The sequence below is a fragment of the Amblyomma maculatum genome, chromosome 11, assembly GCF_055883805.1.
Source record: "Amblyomma maculatum isolate TAMU_Amacu chromosome 11, ASM5588380v1, whole genome shotgun sequence".
Classification (NCBI taxonomy): domain Eukaryota; kingdom Metazoa; phylum Arthropoda; class Arachnida; order Ixodida; family Ixodidae; genus Amblyomma; species Amblyomma maculatum.
The window spans coordinates 93,627,267-93,648,519 of NC_139354.1; the positions used below are offsets into that span (position 1 = coordinate 93,627,267).

At 47.6% G+C, this 21,253-nt stretch overlaps 1 protein-coding gene across 1 annotated transcript in view; it reads left to right on the top strand.

Annotated features, from left to right (window-relative positions):
- Positions 1–21,253, top strand: part of LOC146174407 (neprilysin-like) — a 195,351-nt gene that overhangs the window by 137,830 nt on the left and 36,268 nt on the right. Inside the window, exons 12-13 of the mRNA XM_084585389.1 lie at positions 736–787; positions 14,072–14,139. Coding sequence (XP_084441515.1) covers positions 736–787; positions 14,072–14,139 — 120 coding nt within the window. The remainder of the gene's footprint in view (positions 1–735; positions 788–14,071; positions 14,140–21,253) is intronic.

Consider the following 21,253-nt stretch of genomic DNA (forward strand, 5'->3'; position numbering starts at 1 on the left):
AATTCATACAGAAAGTGATATGTGCCTTTATTATATAACGAAAAGGAGAGGATTCTCTCCTTTTAGGGCTAGAGGAGAGTCCTGAGTATGTCTACATCCTCATATTCATCCCAATACTCTCTTTTTTGTACTCTCTCTATACATGTTCGGTGTCCGAGATCTATACCTAGTGAACATTTCTGCAACCTATGGTACATTTGCTCAAGGAAACGCCTAGTGAGCGGACACTACACCCATAACTCATTATGCGAACAACGCACATGTTTGTATATATTTTGTGTGTATGTGTTGCTGTTTTTTTTTTGTCTCCGGGGGTGCCTGTCATAGAAAAGGTCACTGATCCTTTCTGTACAGCTAAAGATATCTGCTTAAAAATCTTGTAACATCTAGATGGAGATTGATGAAGAAGCACAATGAAAAGCCGTACAATGTACGAGGGAATAAAAAAAGGCAAGGACCTGGATTTTAAAAGCTGTATGTGCTCTTCAGTGTCAATATAACAACGTTTATAGTCTATGAACATAGCTGGTTTACAAGAGGCAAAGAACGATAGTAACTTCTGTTACGTTTTATAAGAATCACTTTTTCACGAGATATTATAGATTGAATAATATGAAATCGCCTGCTGGGTAACAAAAAATTAAAAGAAAAGATAAAAATTAGATTCTTCCGGATGATTGCATCTTCAAACGATCAAAACAGGCACTAAATATATGCTATTTTGGGTTATTACAGAAATGCCTGCGGGAGCCCTTCAAGAACCAATATTTAAGTCTGACTTTGACACGTAAGGGGAAACATCGGCAATTTTTATTAACCTTATTGACAATGAATGCGCTACAGTCGTAATTCTGTTGCAACTTTTTGTACAAAACACTGTAGTTTCCAAGCTCAGAGGGCATGTGTGCATTTTTGTGCCTGAAGTTTCTTTGTGGGATATAAAACAATATTCTTTATCAGTGCTGAGCTAGACAAGATATGTCAAGACCGCTATTACTGTCACTTGAGAGACAGCTAAAAGCCCATTTGCAATTGATGAAGCGTTTGTGTGACAGTCTTGCAGACAACCGTTTAGGACTATTTCTCTGTAATGACTGCACAGTATAATTAGAGTTACTGCCATTAAGGTCACTAAAATCGGTGGTATCGCATTACGACTTTGCCGATGTGTTACTCTGAACGACGTCCGAACACTTGTCCGCACAGGTGAGGACTCTAGCGCGAAAAGCAGTTTTAAAAGGTAAAGGTCATTATATTTGATCTTGCAGGTTTCAAAGGGAACATAAAGACCTCCCGAATACATATATTCGGCACTTCTAGTTTCTGCAGTCACCAAATATCATAAAATGGAGGCTACATATGAAGGAACATAAACAGCAAACTGCGTCACATGTAGCCTTGCAAAACCAATGGAGGCTACATATGAAGGAACATAAACAGCAAATGGAGGCTACATATGAAGGAACATAAACAGCAAACTGCGTCACATGTAGCCTTACAAATCCAATCTAGTGCACGAAACTTGAATGTAAGATAAAATCCTAATGCGATCAGCCGTGTTAACAACAGGACAACAGGAAAGCCAGGAGAAACATAACTGAAAAACAGCTATGCACTTGTTGTGATTTGCATTTTGCGGTTCACCTGCGCCACCAGAACACAAACCGAACAGTAACCACTAAATGTTCAAAAGCGCGGTGGCGGCGCTGGTTCAAGGGTTCCCGCGTTCGTTGAACATTCTATATACTAGCCGTTCTCTTGAGGCCACATTCGAAATAAAGACATGTTAGAAACTCTCGGAGGCGCCACAGTTTCTATACTGATCATGGGGTTATGACACTCCAGCAAGCTAAGCGCTCCTTTGTGGGGAGGACGCCCCAGTGCCTAAGCCAACCGAAGCCGCTTACTTCGTCGGGCAGCAGTCGTACTGCCCACACTCGCCATTTTGAGACAGTGGTAACCCGCTGCTCATCAGCCTAAAGCCCGCAACAGGCAACTAGCTCGGTAATACGTGCTACTGACAGGTCGCCTACATCGACATCTGAAAGTTTGCCATCGGGTTGCTGTGCACTGAAAGGGCATATGCCTGTACGCCAGAGGAGAAGGTGGCGCCCGAGTGCAAATACGCGCCGCGCGGTGCTCAACTAATACATGATGAGGGAGCGACCAATCTAAAACTCGTCGGTCAAAAGCCTCTGCACCATAATTAAAGCAACCACTAAAGTGACCGTCGAGATGAAGGGCACACCGAGGTATCCCCTGCTCCTGAAGAGATGTAGGCTATGGCGGGCAACTAGCGGTATCCCGCCATCACAAAGGAAGATGCCAACAAGAGACGCAATTCGGTTCGCCGTTTAACGCGGGATAGTCGCGAGAGGAGTCATGTAAAGTGCGAATGCACACTCTGGCGACTATTCCAATTGTTGCGTCGCGCGAGAGTGAAATGGGCTGCACCAGAATGGTCAATGTTGCCAGGGGATGAGCTACGTTTTGAACTGGTGGAGAAAGCCCGCTCTGTCCGAACAGCGCGGCGAACACGTGCACGGCCGCCAGAAAATGAACGGCGCAGCTAGGGCCCCTTGAACTAACAGCTCGGAGAGCTTTTCTTTTGTTCGTGTTGAACTGCAGTCCATATTCCTCTTCATAACAAGCAGATATATTCAAAAATATAATGACGCTGTCATTATCGTGTACAAAGAGCGAGATACCATCTGCTTACGGGGAGTTGACGAGTGTATTCTGTCTAATGAGAAGAATACCTCGAATTCGGTTGTGCGTGGTAACCCTACTGAATAGTGGATAGAATGCATGCCTCTTCAGGAAACTAAGGAAAGGACGCGCTGAGTGAGCCACCAGCTTCATGAAATACCTACACATGATCGAGGCTCCGCGAAGAAATGGTGGTGGCAAAGCTGAGTTAGCGCGATCGGGAGATGCAGTGTCGTCCGCTAGCGTGATCGTTTCCATGCAAGTTCTCCTGCCACTTCGCTGGCTCATTGCCCAAGCGTGCCCAAGGTCATCGGCATTTTCAAGTGGCCAACAGGAGTTTTGCGCACAAAGTGAGGTGCGTGAGATGCCCTCAAGAATGCAGTGATAATGCAGGCGAAGCGTCAGTAGGTAACCGCGAACTAGACCCCACCGCCATCACGCAGAATAGACATGCGGAACAGAACACTGCTCGGAGCGCTCTTAACGCGGGTACGCCGCTGATTCGCCGCAGGCATGGAAATGCCACGTTAGAGTTTTCAGCGCGTTTCAAGCAGCGGGAGTTACGTCACGAACACCAGCCACAGACGTGAACACCTCCTCGCACATATCAGCAAGGCACAACTCATCGCGTATCACGGCTGCATCCCTGAGCTTCATCAGGGACTTGTTCGCATGACCACGTGTTCCGCGTAAGACACCCATCACTGAGAAATGATCATTTAGCTTAAGGCAGCATAGAAATCCCAGTACCTCTTAGCTGCAGCACGTCAGGCGTAAACACGGCTGAAATGTGAAACCAGCCTGGACGCTCGCCCTCTGCTCCCGCGCTTCCGTTGAATCGAAGTGGTCTCTTTCTATGGTGACCCACGAATCTTGTAAGCAGCGATCGAATGATCGAATGATGATGAAGAATGATCGAGTGAGATTACCAAACCTTTTAGCGGTGTAATCGAAAATTGGGCAACATCGAGTAGGACTGGGACAAATCACCCAGAAAATGCGACGCGATGGAACGAAAAAACTGGGTTTCGTTTAGTTTGGTTTTAAGGGTTTTACGTCCCAAAGCGACTCAAACTATGAGAAACGCCGTAGTAGAGAACTCCGGCAATTTTGCCCCCTGGGGTTATTTAAAGTGTACTGACATCGCACAGCACATGGGCGCCTTGCTTTTCGCCTCCATCAAAGAGCAACAGCCGAGTCCGGAATTCGATCCCGCATCTCCTTGGCACAACAGTTGAGTGCCAGGCTACTGCGCCACCCCGGCGAAGCAAGGAACTGACGGAAGCACTCGTTTCTGAAAATATATGTATGTAGAAAATATATGTATGTATATGAAACAAGCCCATCTAGAAAGGCCTCTATAATCACGCGCCTCTGAACACCACACGTGCTCTGAGCACCTGCCCTGTAGGCAGATAAGAGAGATCTTGTTTGCGCCACGAAACCGTGATTACGATAACGAAACAAGGCAATTAATTAAATTGAAAGCGAAAAGAGAGAAGTTTGGAATGAGAGTGGAGATTTCTCTCCTACAAAAGTTATCTACTCGATGCAGACCTGCAAGATGAATTATGTACCGTCTTTGCCAAAAGTAGCCAGGTGCCTGATTTGATCCTTAGCTCTGTAGTTAAGCGTTTTACAGGACTTGCCAAATTATTATTCACCTGTGTGGAATAAAAGCCCATCACTCTTATCTGTAAAGACCATTTTTTGCCTTTTGAAATAGATCAAGGGCTCCCAACACGGTTGGCAAGGAAAGCCTGCAGCCTGGTTACTCTTGGCAAAGACGGTACCTCCCGCCGTTTGTCAGGATGGCGCAAAACACGCTAAATATGTGAAGCAAACCGAAAAGGTTTCACGGTAAATATAAAAAAGTAGAATAAATTAATACTTATTCAAACAAAGGACAAAGAAAAAAGCAACAGGCTGACGCGGAAGTTTGTCGTTTAAAGTCTGTAGGCGTGACATCTTACCAGCATTGAAAGGAGGCTTGGGATGGTGAGGCTCCGTGCAGAATGAAGTCACAGTTGAAGGCTCAGCAAAGACGGCATGGAGATAACGATGCACCTATTGCTACGGGCCAACATAATATGCATGCGGTGCACGCGCCTGTGCACGCAAAGGACAGTCAAATGCAGGCAAACAGTCACTTCTCAGTGCCAGCTCGGTCCACCGTTCGCAAGTCGCACTGGCGAAGCCGAGGCGGATATCAGCTGAGACCGATAAGCAGTGGCCACTAGTCATGCCCGCTAGGCAAGACCGAAGCCAAGGCTAAACAGGCGAGGAGGAAAATGGTGCAGCCGCTGTGGCTGGTTAGTCCTAGCTTCAACTCGCCATCTGAGACATCTCGGTGCTCTCGTACGGCTTTCGCACCTTCTTGCGAGCCAATGACGAGATTGAAGGGCTGTTTTTTGTGGTGGACAGCTGACGCTTAGCATAGCTGTTGACGTAGCGGTATTGCAGCATGAGTGCCTTTTGCAACCATTATACCATTGCTCGGAGGGACGCGGCTGAGGCCAGCCGGGCGCAGCAGGCGCTGGGATCTAAACAGGCCTCTGGATGGGCGCCATACACTGCTTATCACACGGTGGCTGCTGGCCCGCAACAATCTGCAACGCGAAGGCTGGCGTGTAAGACTCCAGCGTGTTTCAGGAAAGCTTCAGTCTGTCCAGTAGCCCGAACGTTCCACCGCAGGCTCACTGTCGGAAGTGATCTCCGAAGATACCACCTGATCGCATCTTCGAGGATACCGATCAGGTAAGAGGTCGAGTAGAGGATACTATTGGTTGCGAAAGCTTGGGCAAGCCATAGGGAATCCTTGCTTTGTAATCTGCCCCGCTTGCTGAAGACGCAGAGGCACATGCTGCTTACCTGGTCTCCACCCGTGCGAAATTTCACCAGGGTGGTATCGGCCCTGCGTTGGTCGTGTATAACCAAGCTTAGGACGTGGATCTCTGTAGACTCCTGGATTTGTCCCTAGGGAGACTGATGTTGAGCTGAGTTGTGTCTTGAGGAAAGCAACGTACGTTCACAAATTCAGGATTTACAGGGGGCACTGGGGCTGGGCACTATGTTGCGTAGTCGCCGACTGCGGTCTCTGCTTGCAGGCAGGATTGCATGTGGCCCACGTTTTCTTGCGTTTCCCAGTGTGTGGTATCATCCGCGTAAAAAGCGTGATGTATCCCGAACAGAGAAGTCAATGTGGATTGAAGATGAGCATGGCTATACTGAACAGTTGGGGAGACAAGACTACGTATTGCGGTGTTCCCCTCGATTCGATGGTGTTTGACTTGTGTTCCTCACCTTGTATGCGTATCATTGCAATTATGTAATTCAATGTTTAGTTCCCCCAACTGGTGTGACTGAGGTGGTCACATGTGCCTTTAAATCGTAGGCCAGGCCTACCTTGTTATTATGGGGACACTCGACATAATATAACTCTGGTAGTCCAGCTGCAGACATATCCTGCGCTAATTGTTACGGTGCAAACCAAATATGTCATCCGCGAAAATGTGCTCTATTTCAAGAGATTCAGAATGTGTCACACACCATCGTCTCTGTCAGCTCGATGTTGCCAAGGTTCTCCACATCAATAGATTTGCCCCCTTCGGGATAAAGGTCGAGAGATTCGACTTCTAATCCAGAGAGAGGAGTCTCACTTCCTAAATGCTATTTATGTATTTGAGGTTGTTTCTGGAAGGTTGGTAACAAGCTTTACTGTAACATTATCACGAACGGTTGCAGTGCATCGCGACACCTTCTTTAAAGCCGCCCGGAGGTCTTGAAGCTGGACCGGGGTGTCCAGCGCCTTGTTATCTTTGCGAGCATGTGAGTGCGCAACCGCCAGGGAGTCAAGCGTAGTCCACAGGTATTGGGCCCTGAGCTTGTGTACCAGCTGTGTTGTTGCTACCATGGCGCGCAGACATGTTGCACACGTCCTCCCAATTTGTATCGGCTAGCTGAGAAGCATAATCCGCGTTTGATATGAGTTTCGGAATGCTGCTCTTGATTTCGCTGTTATTTTTCGGTTTTCTCTGTATTTGGGTGAGGCGGCGGCGGGACTTTCAAAGTTTTAGGAGTTGGCCATTCAAGTCCGTCATCGTTTCCGTGAGCTGTATTAGCATTTTACATTGTCTCAGTGCAGACGTGAAGGATTTACACCAGATGTCATATTGCGATTAGAGGGGGTCCATGAAAGAGAGGTGCCGGGCGTTTTCAGGCCGGGACACACATTTGTGTTTTTGGGCGTTGCAGCTGACGCAGTATATAGTTGTTTTGAGTATACAGCGATGAATACCGAGAGTTTTGTCTGTATTCAGCCAATCAGCATGAGGTATGTTGCATGTAAATGTGAGATCTAGGCAAGTGTCTCATTGAATCGAATTTCCGACATAGTTGAGCTGGCGGGTCAGTGTGGAGGGTGAGTCCAAGAGTGGAAAACGTTCCACAAGCGTCCTCCTTGAAGTACCCACAAAGCTTGCTGGAGCTTTTAACTTACCGACAATCAGAAGGAGGTCCCTTCCCGTTACCCGAATAGCTTGTGGGCAACTTTTGCTGAACATAAAGTTCTGATGTTTAAAAGAAGACTAAAAATTTAGAATGTTTATAAGCGGGTCAGACCATTTTAGGGGTAGTATAAAAATGGTCGCGTTGTTGGGAGTGTTACCTCCTGCGCAGTATAATGCTTGTGAATGAGCATACATGTCTTCGAGTTCTGCTGAAATGGAGGGTAGTTTCTCAGTTCAACACCTGCGCTAGGTTTCGGAAGAGAAACTACGGCGACGAGGAATTCAAAGGTCTCAAGGTGGAAGCGGAGTTCAGTCCGCCCTTGTGGTTGTTGGCAAGTCTTAAATTCTATTGTGCTAGTGTAAGCGGCTGAGTTGTGGTCCTCGACTTCGGTTTAGGGCTATGGTCGGAAACGGAGGGTGCAGTTTGGCAAGTCTTGCAAGTCTACTAGTGTCCGGCGCAGTCGTGCAGGAATATTCGCAAAAGGATACCTTATCTTAAATGAGTGTAAATGTTGGAAGGCGGTTAACGTCTTTCATAGTGCCTATGCGTTTAAGAATACGTAGATTTTCTTATATCCATTTTTGGATAATGTGAGTTACAGTGGGTCATCTCAGCGTAAACACTTTCTATCTGGCGCGGGATAGTCATGGAAAATTTTGAGAAGAGCAGCGAGTTGTGTTTCGATCGCGGTCACTTTGGTCTCCAGCGTGGCGCTGCGGCTCTCCATAGAAGTAGAAATCTCCTTGTCTTATGTTTTCCTCATTTGGATTTAGGAGAGCGGCGTAGCGACAAGTTGTCAGCGGCTTAAGCTCTCTGGGTTGTTTTAGGTTTTGAACCAGCAAAAAGCGAATTCGCGCCTAAGTTACTGCGCCTCGACGGTGCTGCTGAGAAAGAAAGGGGAGAGGAAGAAAGAAGGCGACCCTCCTCCAGCAGCCTACTTTCTGTTGTTTCCGGGGGGTGCTGCCAGATGAAGGGCACAGAGGTAGGACTAACGCGTTGCCGGGTGGTGGTGTCTATGCTTTTGTGTCGCATTGTAAAGGACTGAAGCTGAGACTCAAACATCCGCTCGAATGCTTAGCTTTTAATGAGGCGTCTTCTTCCTTTTCCCCGCTTCCGCAATCTTCACTTCATCTTTTTTGTCCAGGCATCACAATCGGCCACGACTGCGGACCTGAGAAGGAGAGGCACCACAACCTGCTCAGTCTTGCAGGCGGACGACCCTTTTCTTTAACCGCGACACGTGCACTGCGAAATTGTTTCTCCTCCGCCTGTCCGAACTTGCCTGAAACGACGCGTGCACACACGCCACCTATTGCCACCTAACTATTCAGTGATTATGTAGGGCCCATCGTATTTCGCTGTCAGTTCACGCCCTGTCAAATGTAGGCCATGTCGTACCCTGACCTCGTATCCAAATTAATAGGAACGAGATCATTGGTGTCGGCGCTCTAAGTTGAACTTTTGCGCCTGTTGCACAAGAGATGGTCTCTTCCGTGCTTCCAACCTGATGTGCTGGCAAGTGACCTGTCGCGGCACATGGGTCCCAATGTCAATAGGAGTTTCCATGTTGCACGTTCCTGAAAAGTTGAGGCTGTTGCCCATACACAATTTTATAAGGCGTTGTTCAGGCAGAAATTTTAAAGGAGTGTTGACTGCGTTTGCTCCCGCTCGAAGGTACTGGCCCCAGTCTGCCTCTCCTTTTTTATTATTGATGCACATGGAAGCGAGTTGCGATTGTATCTGCTGATTCGTGCGCTCGCTGAGACAATTCGCTTGAAGTTAGTGTGCCGGTGGATAGTGGTGCTCAACTCCCGCCCGGCGCAGGTAGGCAAGAATTTAGCTACTCCGGTAGGTGGTAAACCGGTCCGACATTAGTTTTCTGGGAAGCCCATGCCGCCTTTCGAACCGCTCTGGCAAAAAATCAATGGCGTAGTGTACAGCGAGAGAGGGCACAGCAGCAGCCTATACAAATTTTAAGATAATCTTTAGGAACTAATATGTACCGGTTGCTCACAGCTGATGTTGACAAACGACCAACGTGGTCGATTTCTATGGTGTTAAATAGTCTTAGGCAAAGGCATGGGCCTAAAAACTCCTTGCTAGCATCCTGGAAGACGCTTGTGTTGCTGCTAGACTTCGCAGCTGTGCGCCCTAGTGTTGCTGTCCATCTTGGACATTAAAACCGTTTCTGCGCCTTTCGCAACGTAGCTCCCTGACCAATGTGCCCTCCTCTAGGTGACTCGAATGACATGGAGCACCTGCCCGCGGAGAGCAGCAGGAAGTACGAGGAGATGCTGTTCCTCCTCGTGGTTTTGAAGTTCCTCCTGGTGTCCCTAATGGAAGCCATCATCATCATCATCATTATCACACTGACGCTCAAATTTGCAGTTTTAACTTGCAGTTAGGCATGTTCCTCAGCCAGTCGTTTGAGAAACTTGTGCCAATGATCGAGCAATCATCTTTTCGTTTGTCTCATAATGACTCACCTTCAGACGAAATGACGAAACATTTGGCAAAATATGTAATTCGAACAGAGGAAGACCAATAGTCGCTAGGGTTAAACATTTTTATTACAGGTGAAGGAAAGTGCAGCTTTTATTCCAGGTGAAGGAAAGTGCAGCTGTGGGTGGCAGAACATCAGCTTGTAGGATACGGTTACGAAGTTTGTTGGTATCACGTGGATGCAGCTTGCACGGTACTAGGTTATTCGGAGGAATATGGGAGAGCCCTTTGCTCTGCAATGGGTATACTCCGGCTGATGAGTATGGCTGAAGAAACATATGTCGGCATGGTGCGCCCGACTCTTTCCTGTGTATCTACTTTCTGCCGATTTCTGCGACGTCTACTCGCTATGTGTTCATTGGGGAGATTGGTACAAATGATTCTGTCTTTCGAGTCGACAAGATATTCTAGGAAACGGTGTGGTCCTATTGTATCAACATGATTACTGTAGCATAGCACTAAGGAGACCACTTCTGTTGTTCATGGCACCAATAGCGAGAGCGATCTTGGGTGCTAGAGGAAGCGGGGCTCGTTCCAGTATAAAGAGAATTAGGACTCCACCTTATGGTATTTCAGGCGACTAGCTATTCCGTTGAAATATTCCGTTGAAACCGCAGTTTTGCTAACTAGTGAGAGAATTATTCGCTCGCATCTGCTGTTCGCCTCACGGGCTCTTGTTCCCCTAAATTAAGATCTCTACTGGATTAAGCACTCATTAATGAAATTGTCCCTATACTATCAAACTTATTCAGTTCGGCGCACAGAATTAAGCAATCCCAATAGTCGAATTGGGAGCGATGTCACCCGTTAATAATTAGGGGGTATTATTAACGTTGTGCCCTTAGCGGTGCGCACAATCCCAGACACCCTTAGAGTGAGTGGCGAGTAGCTGTTCCGGTCGCAAAGGAGATGCCCTCGACTTGCGTGACAAGCTCAGCCGGAATTCATCTACCTTGTAGTGACAGAACGGGGTGGCTGTTTGGTGCCCAGCTGTCGCCAGTTCAAGCCAGAGTAAGGTTCGGAGTCAGAAGTAACAAACAAAACACAATTTATGCACAGCCAGAGACGATACAAAGGAATACACAAGAACATTTGAAATGCACAGACGAGAGGTTCACAGAATACAAACCTAAGCATGCAACTACAGAGGTAATCAATACCACAGAGGTTTTACAACACAGATAAAACACGAGAGTGTTACATAAACAAACACCAAATTGTTAACCGGGCACTCTTGCAGTCCGACGCCTCAAGAGTCGCGAAGTAGCCGCCATACGAGACCAGCGCCGCTCCCTTGCAGGTCTGTGGGCTTGCCAGCAGCCGATGATCCCCGGGAGTTCAGCCGAAGCACTGGCGAACATGCAGCAACCACTGACTGACTGATTGACTGACTAAGCGGCGCGGTCTCTTTAAATAGGGCGCGCAGCGTCTGTCTGTTAACCCGCGCCAGAGCTAGCGCGCACACACACTTAGCTTCGCTGGTTAGAGCGCTCTCTCTTCCTCTCGTCGAGCCGCGCGTCGTCATTGACTAGCTTCCATAGAATGTTCTCGATTTTTTTGGCATATTCCAGCTTGACGAGTCCGCGTGATCGCCAGGTGATGGGAAAGAGGGCGGCGGCGACGCGTACTAAGCTACGCGCTCTCTCGCGCGGGGAAGGAGGCTTTTCTTGAGCTTTCCAAGCGACCCCGCGTGGGCATCGCGCTCTGCCGGCTTGATAAAAATATGCGCAGATTTCGTGACAACCGAGCATGCATGTTCACAGCTTGTTTAGAGGAAGTATTCAGAGACTTGGAATGGGAGCAGTTAGGGATAAGGGTAGATGCAGAATACCTCAGTAATTTGCGATTTGCTGATGACATTGCCTTGTTAAGCAACTCGGGGGATGAACTGCAAATACTGATTGATGACCTAGACAGAAAAAGTAGAAAGGTACGCTTGAAAATCAATATTCAGAAGAGTAAGGTAATGTTCAACAGCCTCTGAAGGAACAGCAGTTTACATTAGGTAGCGAAATACTGGAAGTAGTAGGCGAATATGTCTACTTAGGACAGGTAGTAACCGCAGATCCGGACCATGAAAAGGAAATAACAAGAAGAATAAGATTGGAATGGATCGAATTTGGCAAGCACTCGCAGATTACGACTAGCAGCTTACCGGTATCGCTCAAGACGAATGTATACAACAGTTGCATCTTGCCTGTACTCACCTATGGGCTGAAACGTGGAGGCTAACCAAGAGAGTTGTACTTAAGTTGAGGACAACCCAGAAGGCTATGGAGCGAAAAATGGTAGGGGTAACATTAAGAGATAGAAAGCGTGCAGAGTGGGTCAGAGTGGGTCAGAGAAATAACTCACGTTACCGACATTCTAGTGGAAATTAAGAAGAAGATATGGACATGGGCAGTACATGTAGTGCGAAGAGAGGATAACCGATGGTCGCTGATGGTAACAAACTGGATTCCGAGGGAAGGAAAGCGTAGCAGGGGGCGGCAGAAATTTCGGTGGGCGGATGAGATTAAGAAGCTCGCAGAGGTCAAGTGGATGCAGCTAGCACAGAACCGGGTTAAGTGGAGAAATATGGGAAAGGCCTTAGCCCTGCAGTGGGTACAATCAGGCTGATGATGATGATGATGATGATGATGAGCATGCATGTAATGTCGTGCTGCTAACAATATGTACGAGCGTGCCTACATTACCTAGGGGCATCGGGGTAAACCGCTATATAATTCTCACTAGGGGCCAGTTTTCATTACATACACCGAGTGCGCTACTTTTGTGTCAGGCAATGCAAAAATAATCGCAAAATAATTTATGAAAGCTATATATAGGAGAAAGCCGATGCCAAAAAGTTGACTAGCCAGTATCTATTGAGAGGATTCACAGTACCCCTAAAAAGCAAGCAATCGCTGAGCTACCGCCTAGCCCTCAATGAGAAAAATTTCATGGGTGGCTTAAATAACGAAACATAATAAGAACGGTGACTACTTTAAATGAGGATACCTCCACTAGGAGATGTCATGGCGTTCCGTTACATGTGTACAAACAATGCCCAACCGCAATAAAGTGTATGTAAGAAAATCTGATAGGCTAGTTGGTATGGTAATAATGCACATTTATCAGTTTGAGTTTGCAGTACGTCTAGCGCAGTTCTAATATTTCATTGTCACAGCTCTTCTAAGGGCCGTCTGCGATTGTGCTATGATCGCAGGTAGATTTTTCCAGTTGGCTGTCAAATAGCAGCACGAACACAGCCACTAGTTCAAATAAATTCTCGCATACGTTGTTTATGTAGTAGTCTCAATAAGATATTCTGTAAAGGATATAATATATGGAGAACACTCGAACTCCATCTGCGTCGTTATGACGCGAGACGATTATTGGCTCTCGTACCTGGCTATGAGAGGGATCCTCGTTCCCGTGCATGAGCTCTCCATTTAAGGTTAGGCATTAATAGCGCGTCTCTATATCTACCTCAGATTCATGAGAAGGGAGGCTGAGATAGTTCCTGTGGGTTTATGTGTTACCTGAATTAGGCTATCCGCGTACGAAATTCGTGACAATTTCGGAGGTCCTCAGCTCTCCTGACTTGCACAACTCATCGATAAATTGTTGCCCGTCGATAAAACCTGCCGAGGCGTGTCAAGACTGCTTTTTTCTTTCAACTCCGACCACATCTTCAACACGGTTTCCTGAAGAACTGGGCTTTAATGTTTTGCATTAGGAATAATTCACTCCTGAAAAAATGCAAGCAATGTAAGAAACAGCGAACACTGAAACAACCGTCATCTTAGATGGGCAAATGGGCGCAAAATTGTACAGAAATGACAAGCTGTTTTTTCAGAGATATCAAAGCGCAGGTGACCTCCAGTTTGGAGACGTTACGTGTCATGCATAGTATCCAACCTACAACGCACTAAGAAATGCTGTAGATGATCTATCTCACCGAAAATTTGTTTGTAGACTGGGCTCCTTAAGGCCTCCGGAAAGATAGGTATGGCTTTTTATCAGCCACGTGCACATAAACGCTCACGAACTACAGAAGTTCAAACTAAGTCTGTGAACTTTCTCACTAAAACGAGCCTTCGTGCATTTATTATAAGGAAACCACGCGCCATCAGAAACAACTCCGCTCTATGTGGCCGATTAGCTTCCACGTTCTACGAATATAGGGCGCGGAACACCAGACTAACCAAACCTCTATTATATGAAGTAGTTTCAGTCCAGAACAGTACATAGCATATCGTATGTGTTACGGGTAATTATTATTTGCCGATACATCACTGAATGAAATGATAGGCCGGAATGGGCTCAAGAATCAAACTTTATAAAACCACGTTTCCTTTTTCCCCAGTGCGGAACTCTTTGGATCATTCACCACCCTCGCGGCGGAAACATTGGCCAGTGGTCTCACCCAAGAAGGCGAGTGAATTTTTTTTTATAATATATGAGAACGGGCACTTAGGTCCTGTTTAGCATGATGCGAACTAGTTTTTTCATCAAGATCCAATTTTCTATTTGTGTGGCTTAATTTCTGCTCTATTCTAAAATTTACACTGATATACAGCTGTATCTGCTCTAATAAATTTCCATACGATCCTGGAAATTAATCAAAATATGCGGGGTGAAGTTACTTTTCTGCAGTGTGCTACATGATTAAGTAATCACTCATATAAAAACATTAGACTCATTCTGGTATTTAATATCTTAGTGCACGTTAACAAAATCCTTTTAAATTGCATTGATAACATTGGATGCAATTTATCTTTCAAATGAAGGTTTCAAACTCAGTAGAATTTTTTTAGCCTCCTACTTGAAGATGTAAGGACATCAATGCCCCATCCAAAAGTCATTCTTGTAATATTTCTAGGGTTCAGGATTGCGGTTTACAATCGGTTTAAACCAAATACGGTGGGTGAAAGCACGGTTTGGCGGTTTAGCAGTGAGATACTGGTGCAGAGTTAGCGAAACTGTTCCTTTCCTACAAGAGTAAATGGTAGGTTTCAATAAAATGAGAGGCACGTATATCTCTTTCATTTCTCAGTGCAGACTATTTCACGAATAACGACATACATTTGGGAGCCAATATATAGCTGGTTCAAATCCTTATCACTGCCTAGTCTCAACCTTTAGCGGCTGATGAATGGTAATTTGGAAGCGAAATCAGACCAACCTTAATACTGAGACAAGTTGAGACGAATAATGGTTGCGTCACAAATATTGCACTAAATCACATTAAACTTTTAGTACTTATCTGTTACAACTTCTTGAGGACACATTATACGGAGGCCTATCATGAACAATGGAAGCCTTTGGCGCTCGCAGGAGCCGCCAAATTTGGCAGTTTTTTTTAAACCATCAATGCTAATTTGTCAAGGCACCACACGTACCAACGAACATTCACATGTCTGTCAACTTCCAACATTGAGAGCGAAATCAGGGCCGCCAAAATCTTTCATCCCTCTGCTATAACTCTGCGGCCGCCTCTCCTGCCATTTGTAACCTGCTAGAAACAAGGTGACACATTTTCAAGGTAGAACAGACCAGCTTAGAAATATAATCCACAATTTTGAAGTAATGCGCAAGGCGACGGGATTCAAACAAAGCATATGATAGTTAGCGAGACACAAAGTTGTAAACGCATACGTTTTTCGGGAGGAAAGTAAATACCTGTGTTATCTTGCGAGATCTCACCTATGTGCAGACAAGTGGGGACAAGGAAACAATTTGGGGGACCACTGAAGGTCCGGAATTCACTGTATGCAGCGAAGGCGCGGGCTACCAACCCACATATTAGGTCTCGCTTTAGCCAAGCTATATAAACCTGCCTGTGTGGCTTATACGTAGCGGGAATTAAAATGTCCTCGCCGGCTGAATTGATGTCCCCCTCAGATATGAAAGGAGAGAACCGAGTTGGCAGCTCCTGCCAGGCATAACATCATGGAATCTTATGACCAGTCAGTGCGTGGCAATAACTGCCAGATACCGCCTCCCATTGGAATGCTCGTAAATTTCCCTTCCAAAGCCAACGCCTACGACGGACGTGCAGTAAACGGCGCCTTTTACCCTATCGCATAAAAGAATCTACTTAAGCTTAAGCGCCAGCAAATGGTATATAGGAAAAAAAAATATCGACCAGCTTCGCGACCAAATCTAGGCAATAATTAATGCACATGTTATTGATTCCTCCGTCATGATTTACTCCACCACCGAGACTCCCACAGTGTTCGCTAAACAAGAGCTCACGAAATATTACACACGTGTCACGTTCCACTGCTTCTGCATACAGAGTGCGGGTGAGTGTTGCTACTCGGACTAGCATGATGCATTGATGTTTTCTTATCGGACCGTATTCAATGAGAGAAGTAAGTGGTGCCCTCATGGGTGGTACAGCTTTGGTTGTAAGCAGGAAGGGGTCACGATGGTGTAAGAAGAGGAATCTAAATTTTACATACTGTGCGCAACATTTGACTTTAATAGCTAAAGTTGACCCTTGTGAACCCCTCCTTCTTCTTTTTATCTGTTTGCCGCCCCCTCCCTTTGAAAAAGGCGACAACTGCCATGTCTGATATTAACCCTAAATTATTATTTTTGTTCAACATTTTAATAAAGTTTTGCCAATAGTTTTGTTAACACTTCTCGTATTTAACACATACGCGTGCTCTCTTGCATCGATATTTCATTTTTATTATATTGTCAGGTATGCGAACATAAGAGAACAAGGAAGTGCAAAAAGAAGCTCTCCGGAAGAGAAGTGGAAGAAGAGGAAGCTCACTTTATCTTGATTAGCACATCAGGCTAAGGTGCGAACCACTTTGTAAATAAACCTTAACAGTGTGGTGGAAGGTGCTGCAAAGATCACCACGGATTCCTCTCAACCTCGTTCGAGCCGACGACTCGCTGGGCTCCCCCTTTGACACTCACAGTGATCCAAGACGGCGACGTACGGCAGCCAGGTCCAGCGGCACCCGCATGGCAGCATTACCGTGAGCCGCGGACCTTTTCTGGCAAGGCTGGCGAAGACGTGGACGACTGGCTCACCAATTACCAGCGGGTTAGCAAGTACAATCGCTGGGATGCCACTGTAATGCTGGCAAATGTTGTTTTTTTCTTAGACTCCACAGCCCTGACATGGTTTGAGAACCATGAAGCGTCTCTAACAAGCTGGGATCGTTTTGAAGCGGAGGTTCGAAATTGTTTCGGGGGTACCACGGCAAAACGGAAATGCGCTGAGCAGACTTTATTCCAGTGAGCCCAAGGGCCTGGTGAAACATGCACAATGTACATAGAAGAGGTCCTAAAACTCTGCAAAGCGGTGAATCCGATAATGTCTGACGAAGACAGAGTTGGCCACCTCTTAAAGGGCATCGCGGTGGATGTATATAACTTTTTAATCACAAAAGAAAACTTAGATTCTCCCGCGGCCGTGATCAAGCACTGTCGTACATTCGAAACTTTAAAGTTGCGTCGCATAACCCCGAAATTCGGCCGTCTGCCTAACGTGACCACTGTTGCAAGCGTGGATTCTCACGCGCATTCACATGAGCCTCCGAATTTGGCAGAGATGATTCGCCAAATTGTCCGTGATGAGCTCTCCCGTCATCAAGATGTGAACCGCAGTGCAATCCCCTGTGATAGCTGCTCCCTGCAGGCAGCTCCCATCCAGCGCTCTTCTTGGTGTTCTACCGCTCCTCCTCCCGTCCGTGACCACCGAAACGACTCATACGGCCCTGCTTCCCCAGCTCGTTCCCACTACAGGGCGCCACCTCCTCCGCAACAACCCCAGCGGCTGGACTTTGCTGATCGCTGCGATCCTGTTACCGAGGGCTATTATTTGGACCGTGCTCGTGAACCACCCGTCTGTTACCGCTGTGGTATGCTTGGCCACATATCCAGATTCTGCCGCCGCCGGAACCCGCCACCACGCTACCAGCGCCAATGGACAAATTGCCGTTCTACTGTGAGCCCAGAAGTCCATGACCCGACCTATTCCCCTCCTTCGGGCTCCTACCGCTACGTACCACCACGCAACGACTCGCCATTTTCTGATCGCAACCTGACTCCTCCTGCCCGCCAGTCCCGACATTCGCCTTCTCCCCGCCGTTCTTCTCCGCCACCGGGAAACTAGCGTGTGCGGCCGATGGAGGTGCGGTCGCCAGGTCATCGATATTGCCAATTTTTCTACCGGTCGTTATGATGAAGAACCGCTTGGAAGTGTTAGTGGATGGTGTTTGTGCTTGGCCTTAGTAGATACGGGTGCTACAGTTTCCGTGATGAACTTAGATTTTAGGAACCGTCTCGGCCGCAAAATTATGTTTGGCTGGGATAGAACTGTCTATTTCGGGGTGTAGGGGGAGAATCGTTGCTTCCGCTTGGTATTTGTTATGTAAATGTAGCGATGGCTGGTCATGAGTTTAGAACTGAATTTACGGTGCTCCCTCGCTCTACGCACGATGTTATTCTAGGAGTTGACTTTTTACAGACGTGTGGCGCAACTCTCGACTTCAACAGTGGCGAGATATCAATAAGCCTCAGCCTTCGATCGGCCCTCATAGAAGAATCGCCGCAGGCGGTCCAAGTGTTTTCTGTCTTCAAGCATACCGTCGTTCCGGCGATGTCCGCCATCTTCGTCCCAGTTGTGTCTTCGGGTGCGGTTCCCAATGCCTTCGACGCTCTGGTGGAACCCGCTTCCCTTTCCGGTGCCAAAAAGAGTGTGTTGGTGCCCCGCATCGTTATTCGAGTGAACAAGGGCCGTGCCACGCTTTGGACTGTCAACCATACCAATGAACCTGCCGTATTGCCGCTTGGTTTGAAACTCGCCGACTTTGAAGAACGCCTTTCTATGCACATCGCAGCGTTCAGTGACGGCGTTGCTCGTTCAACTAGACGTCCAGATCATACTGATTCCCAGTTTCAGTCTATGATAAATGAATCGCTACCCACCAACGACCGCCGAATATTGATGGAGGTTCTTATGAAACATGCGGACGTGTTCGACTTTGCTCAAGATCAGCCACCACCCATTCCGCCTTCCCGCACCCGTCACATGATCGACACTGGATCTGCACACCCGATTAGACAGACACCATACCGTGTTTCACCTTCAGAACGTAAGATAATTGACGAACAGGTCCGTGATATGATGCTAAGAGGAATCATACAGGAATCATCTAGCCCATGGGCCGCCCCTATGATTCTCGTGAAAAAGAAAGATGGCACCTGGCGATTTTGTGTCGACTATCGCCGCCTCAATACTGTCACCAAGAGGATGTTTACCCGCTCCCACGTGTTGATGATGCCATTGACTGCCTCCATTCAGCTTCCTACTTTTCATCTGCTGATTTACGGTCCGGATACTGGCAGATACCGATGCATCCGAAAGACAAGGAGAAGACGGCATTCGTGACTCCAGATGGATTATATGAATTTAACGTGATGCCTTTCGGCCTATGCAACGCTCCGGCTACCTTGAAAAAGATTTATGGACACTCTTTTGCGTGGACTGAAGTGGCAAATTTGCATGTGTTACCTAGAGAACGTAGTTATTTTCGGGAGGACCTTCGCCGAGCATAACAGCCGTTTATCTGTGGTCCTTAACTGCATGTAAAAAGCGGGTCTCGTGCTGAACTCTAAGAAGTGCCGCTTCGGTGAACGCCAGATCGTTTGCTTGGGTATTTGGTTGACAAAGACGGTGTTAGGTCTTACCCATAGAAGATTGAAGCTGTCAGCTGCGTCAAAGAGCCCAAGTCTGTGAAAGAACTCAGGAGCTTCCTCGGACTTTGCTCTTACTTTCGACGTTTCATCCCTAAGTTTGCTGACGTGGCCTACCCCCTCACATGCCTCTTGCAGAGAGATAAAGCTCGTAATCCAGCATCTGCGAACCCTTTCTACATTCGCGATGGTTTGCTGTATCGAAAAAATTACTCGTCTGGCGGTGCACGCTTTCTGCTAGTCGTTCCGGCTAGCCTCTACTCCTCTGTTCTACACTCTATGCACGATGACGTTACAGCTGGGCACTTGGGGTTCGCCAGGACACTTACGCGCATTAAGGAACGTTTCTACTGGCCAAATATGCATCGAACGACTCAGCGTTACGTGAACTCCTGCGTGCAGTGCCAGCGGTTCAAGCTCCCCACGACATCTCCGCCGGGCCACTTACATCCGGTGACACCACCGACCACACCATATGAGCAAGTGGGTGTTGACCTTATAGGCCCGTTTCCCCGCTCGTCCAAAGGCAATGGCTGGGTCATCGTGTGCGTTGATCATCTCACGCGTTACTGTGAAACTGCCGCCGTCCCTTCCGCCACCGCCGCTGACTTCTCGTTCTTTCTTCTTCACCCTGTCGTCCTCCGTCATGGGCCTCCTCGTGTAATTATCAGTGACCGAGGCCGCCAGTTTACGGCAGGTGTTGTGGAACAGCTTCTGCGCTATTGTACTTGCCAGTTGCGTCACTCTACGCCGTACCATCCCCAGAAAAATGGCCTCGTCGAACGTACAAACCGGACACTGACGAACATGCTTGCGATGTATGTTGACTCGCGGCACAAGAACTGGAATGACGTGCTTCCTTCCATTACTTACGCCTATAACACCTCGAAGCATGAGACAACTTCCTATAGTCCATTTTTCTTCCTCTACGCCCGTCCGCCTCGACGTTCTCTTGACACCATTTTGCCGTTCTCTCTCGACACCGAGCCGTCTGTTTCGAGCACCCTCTGCCGCGCTGAAGAGGCTCGTCGGGTCGCCCGATTACGCACTCTGGCCTCGCTGGACCACTCTAAGCAGCGCTACGATCGTCGGCATCAGGATGTCTCCTACCTTCCCGGCGACTTAGTGTGGCTCTGGACACGTCTCCGCCAGCGTGGTGTGTCCCAGAAGCTTTTGTCGCACTACACAGGCCCATTTATTGTGCTCAAACGCATCAATGAGTTGAAGTACGTCGTATCTCGCCAATGTTCCCAAGGTCGCCCCTCTCGGAAAACACAGGTAGTTCACGTCGCAAGAATGAAGCGCTGCCACTCTCGCTCGAGACTCTGACTGACAGCCAAGGGGCTTCGTCTGCGAACAAAAGAGAACAAGGAAGTGCAAAAAGAGGCTCTCCGGAATAGAAGTGGAAGAAGGGGAAGCTCACTGTAGAGGAAGCACGGTGCCAGCGAGCTGCCACCGTGCTAGCTAACCCTGCTAACGTATTAGGGCACCGCTACGAACAGAAGGCGTGAATCGGCTAAGTATTGGGCGGCTAGTCCTCTTTTCCTGTTTTCCCCTGCGCATTTGCGCTTTTCACCGTGTTGATAACGCTCGCAGAGAGATTGTAACTGTAAAGTGATGTCTATGCAGTCTGCCGGCCAGGGGCGCTCTCACTGGTCGGCTTTCATTACGCCTCACGATCTACCTCTAAAAGCGTTCCAACGATCTGGCGTTCCAAACATTCCTGTGGCGCTGGTGCCCAAGGATGGCGGATTTATTAAAATGAATAACTCTGGGACTGTTCGAGCTGCTCTCCAGGCAGCCTCTTCGCTGTATGACTCGATCA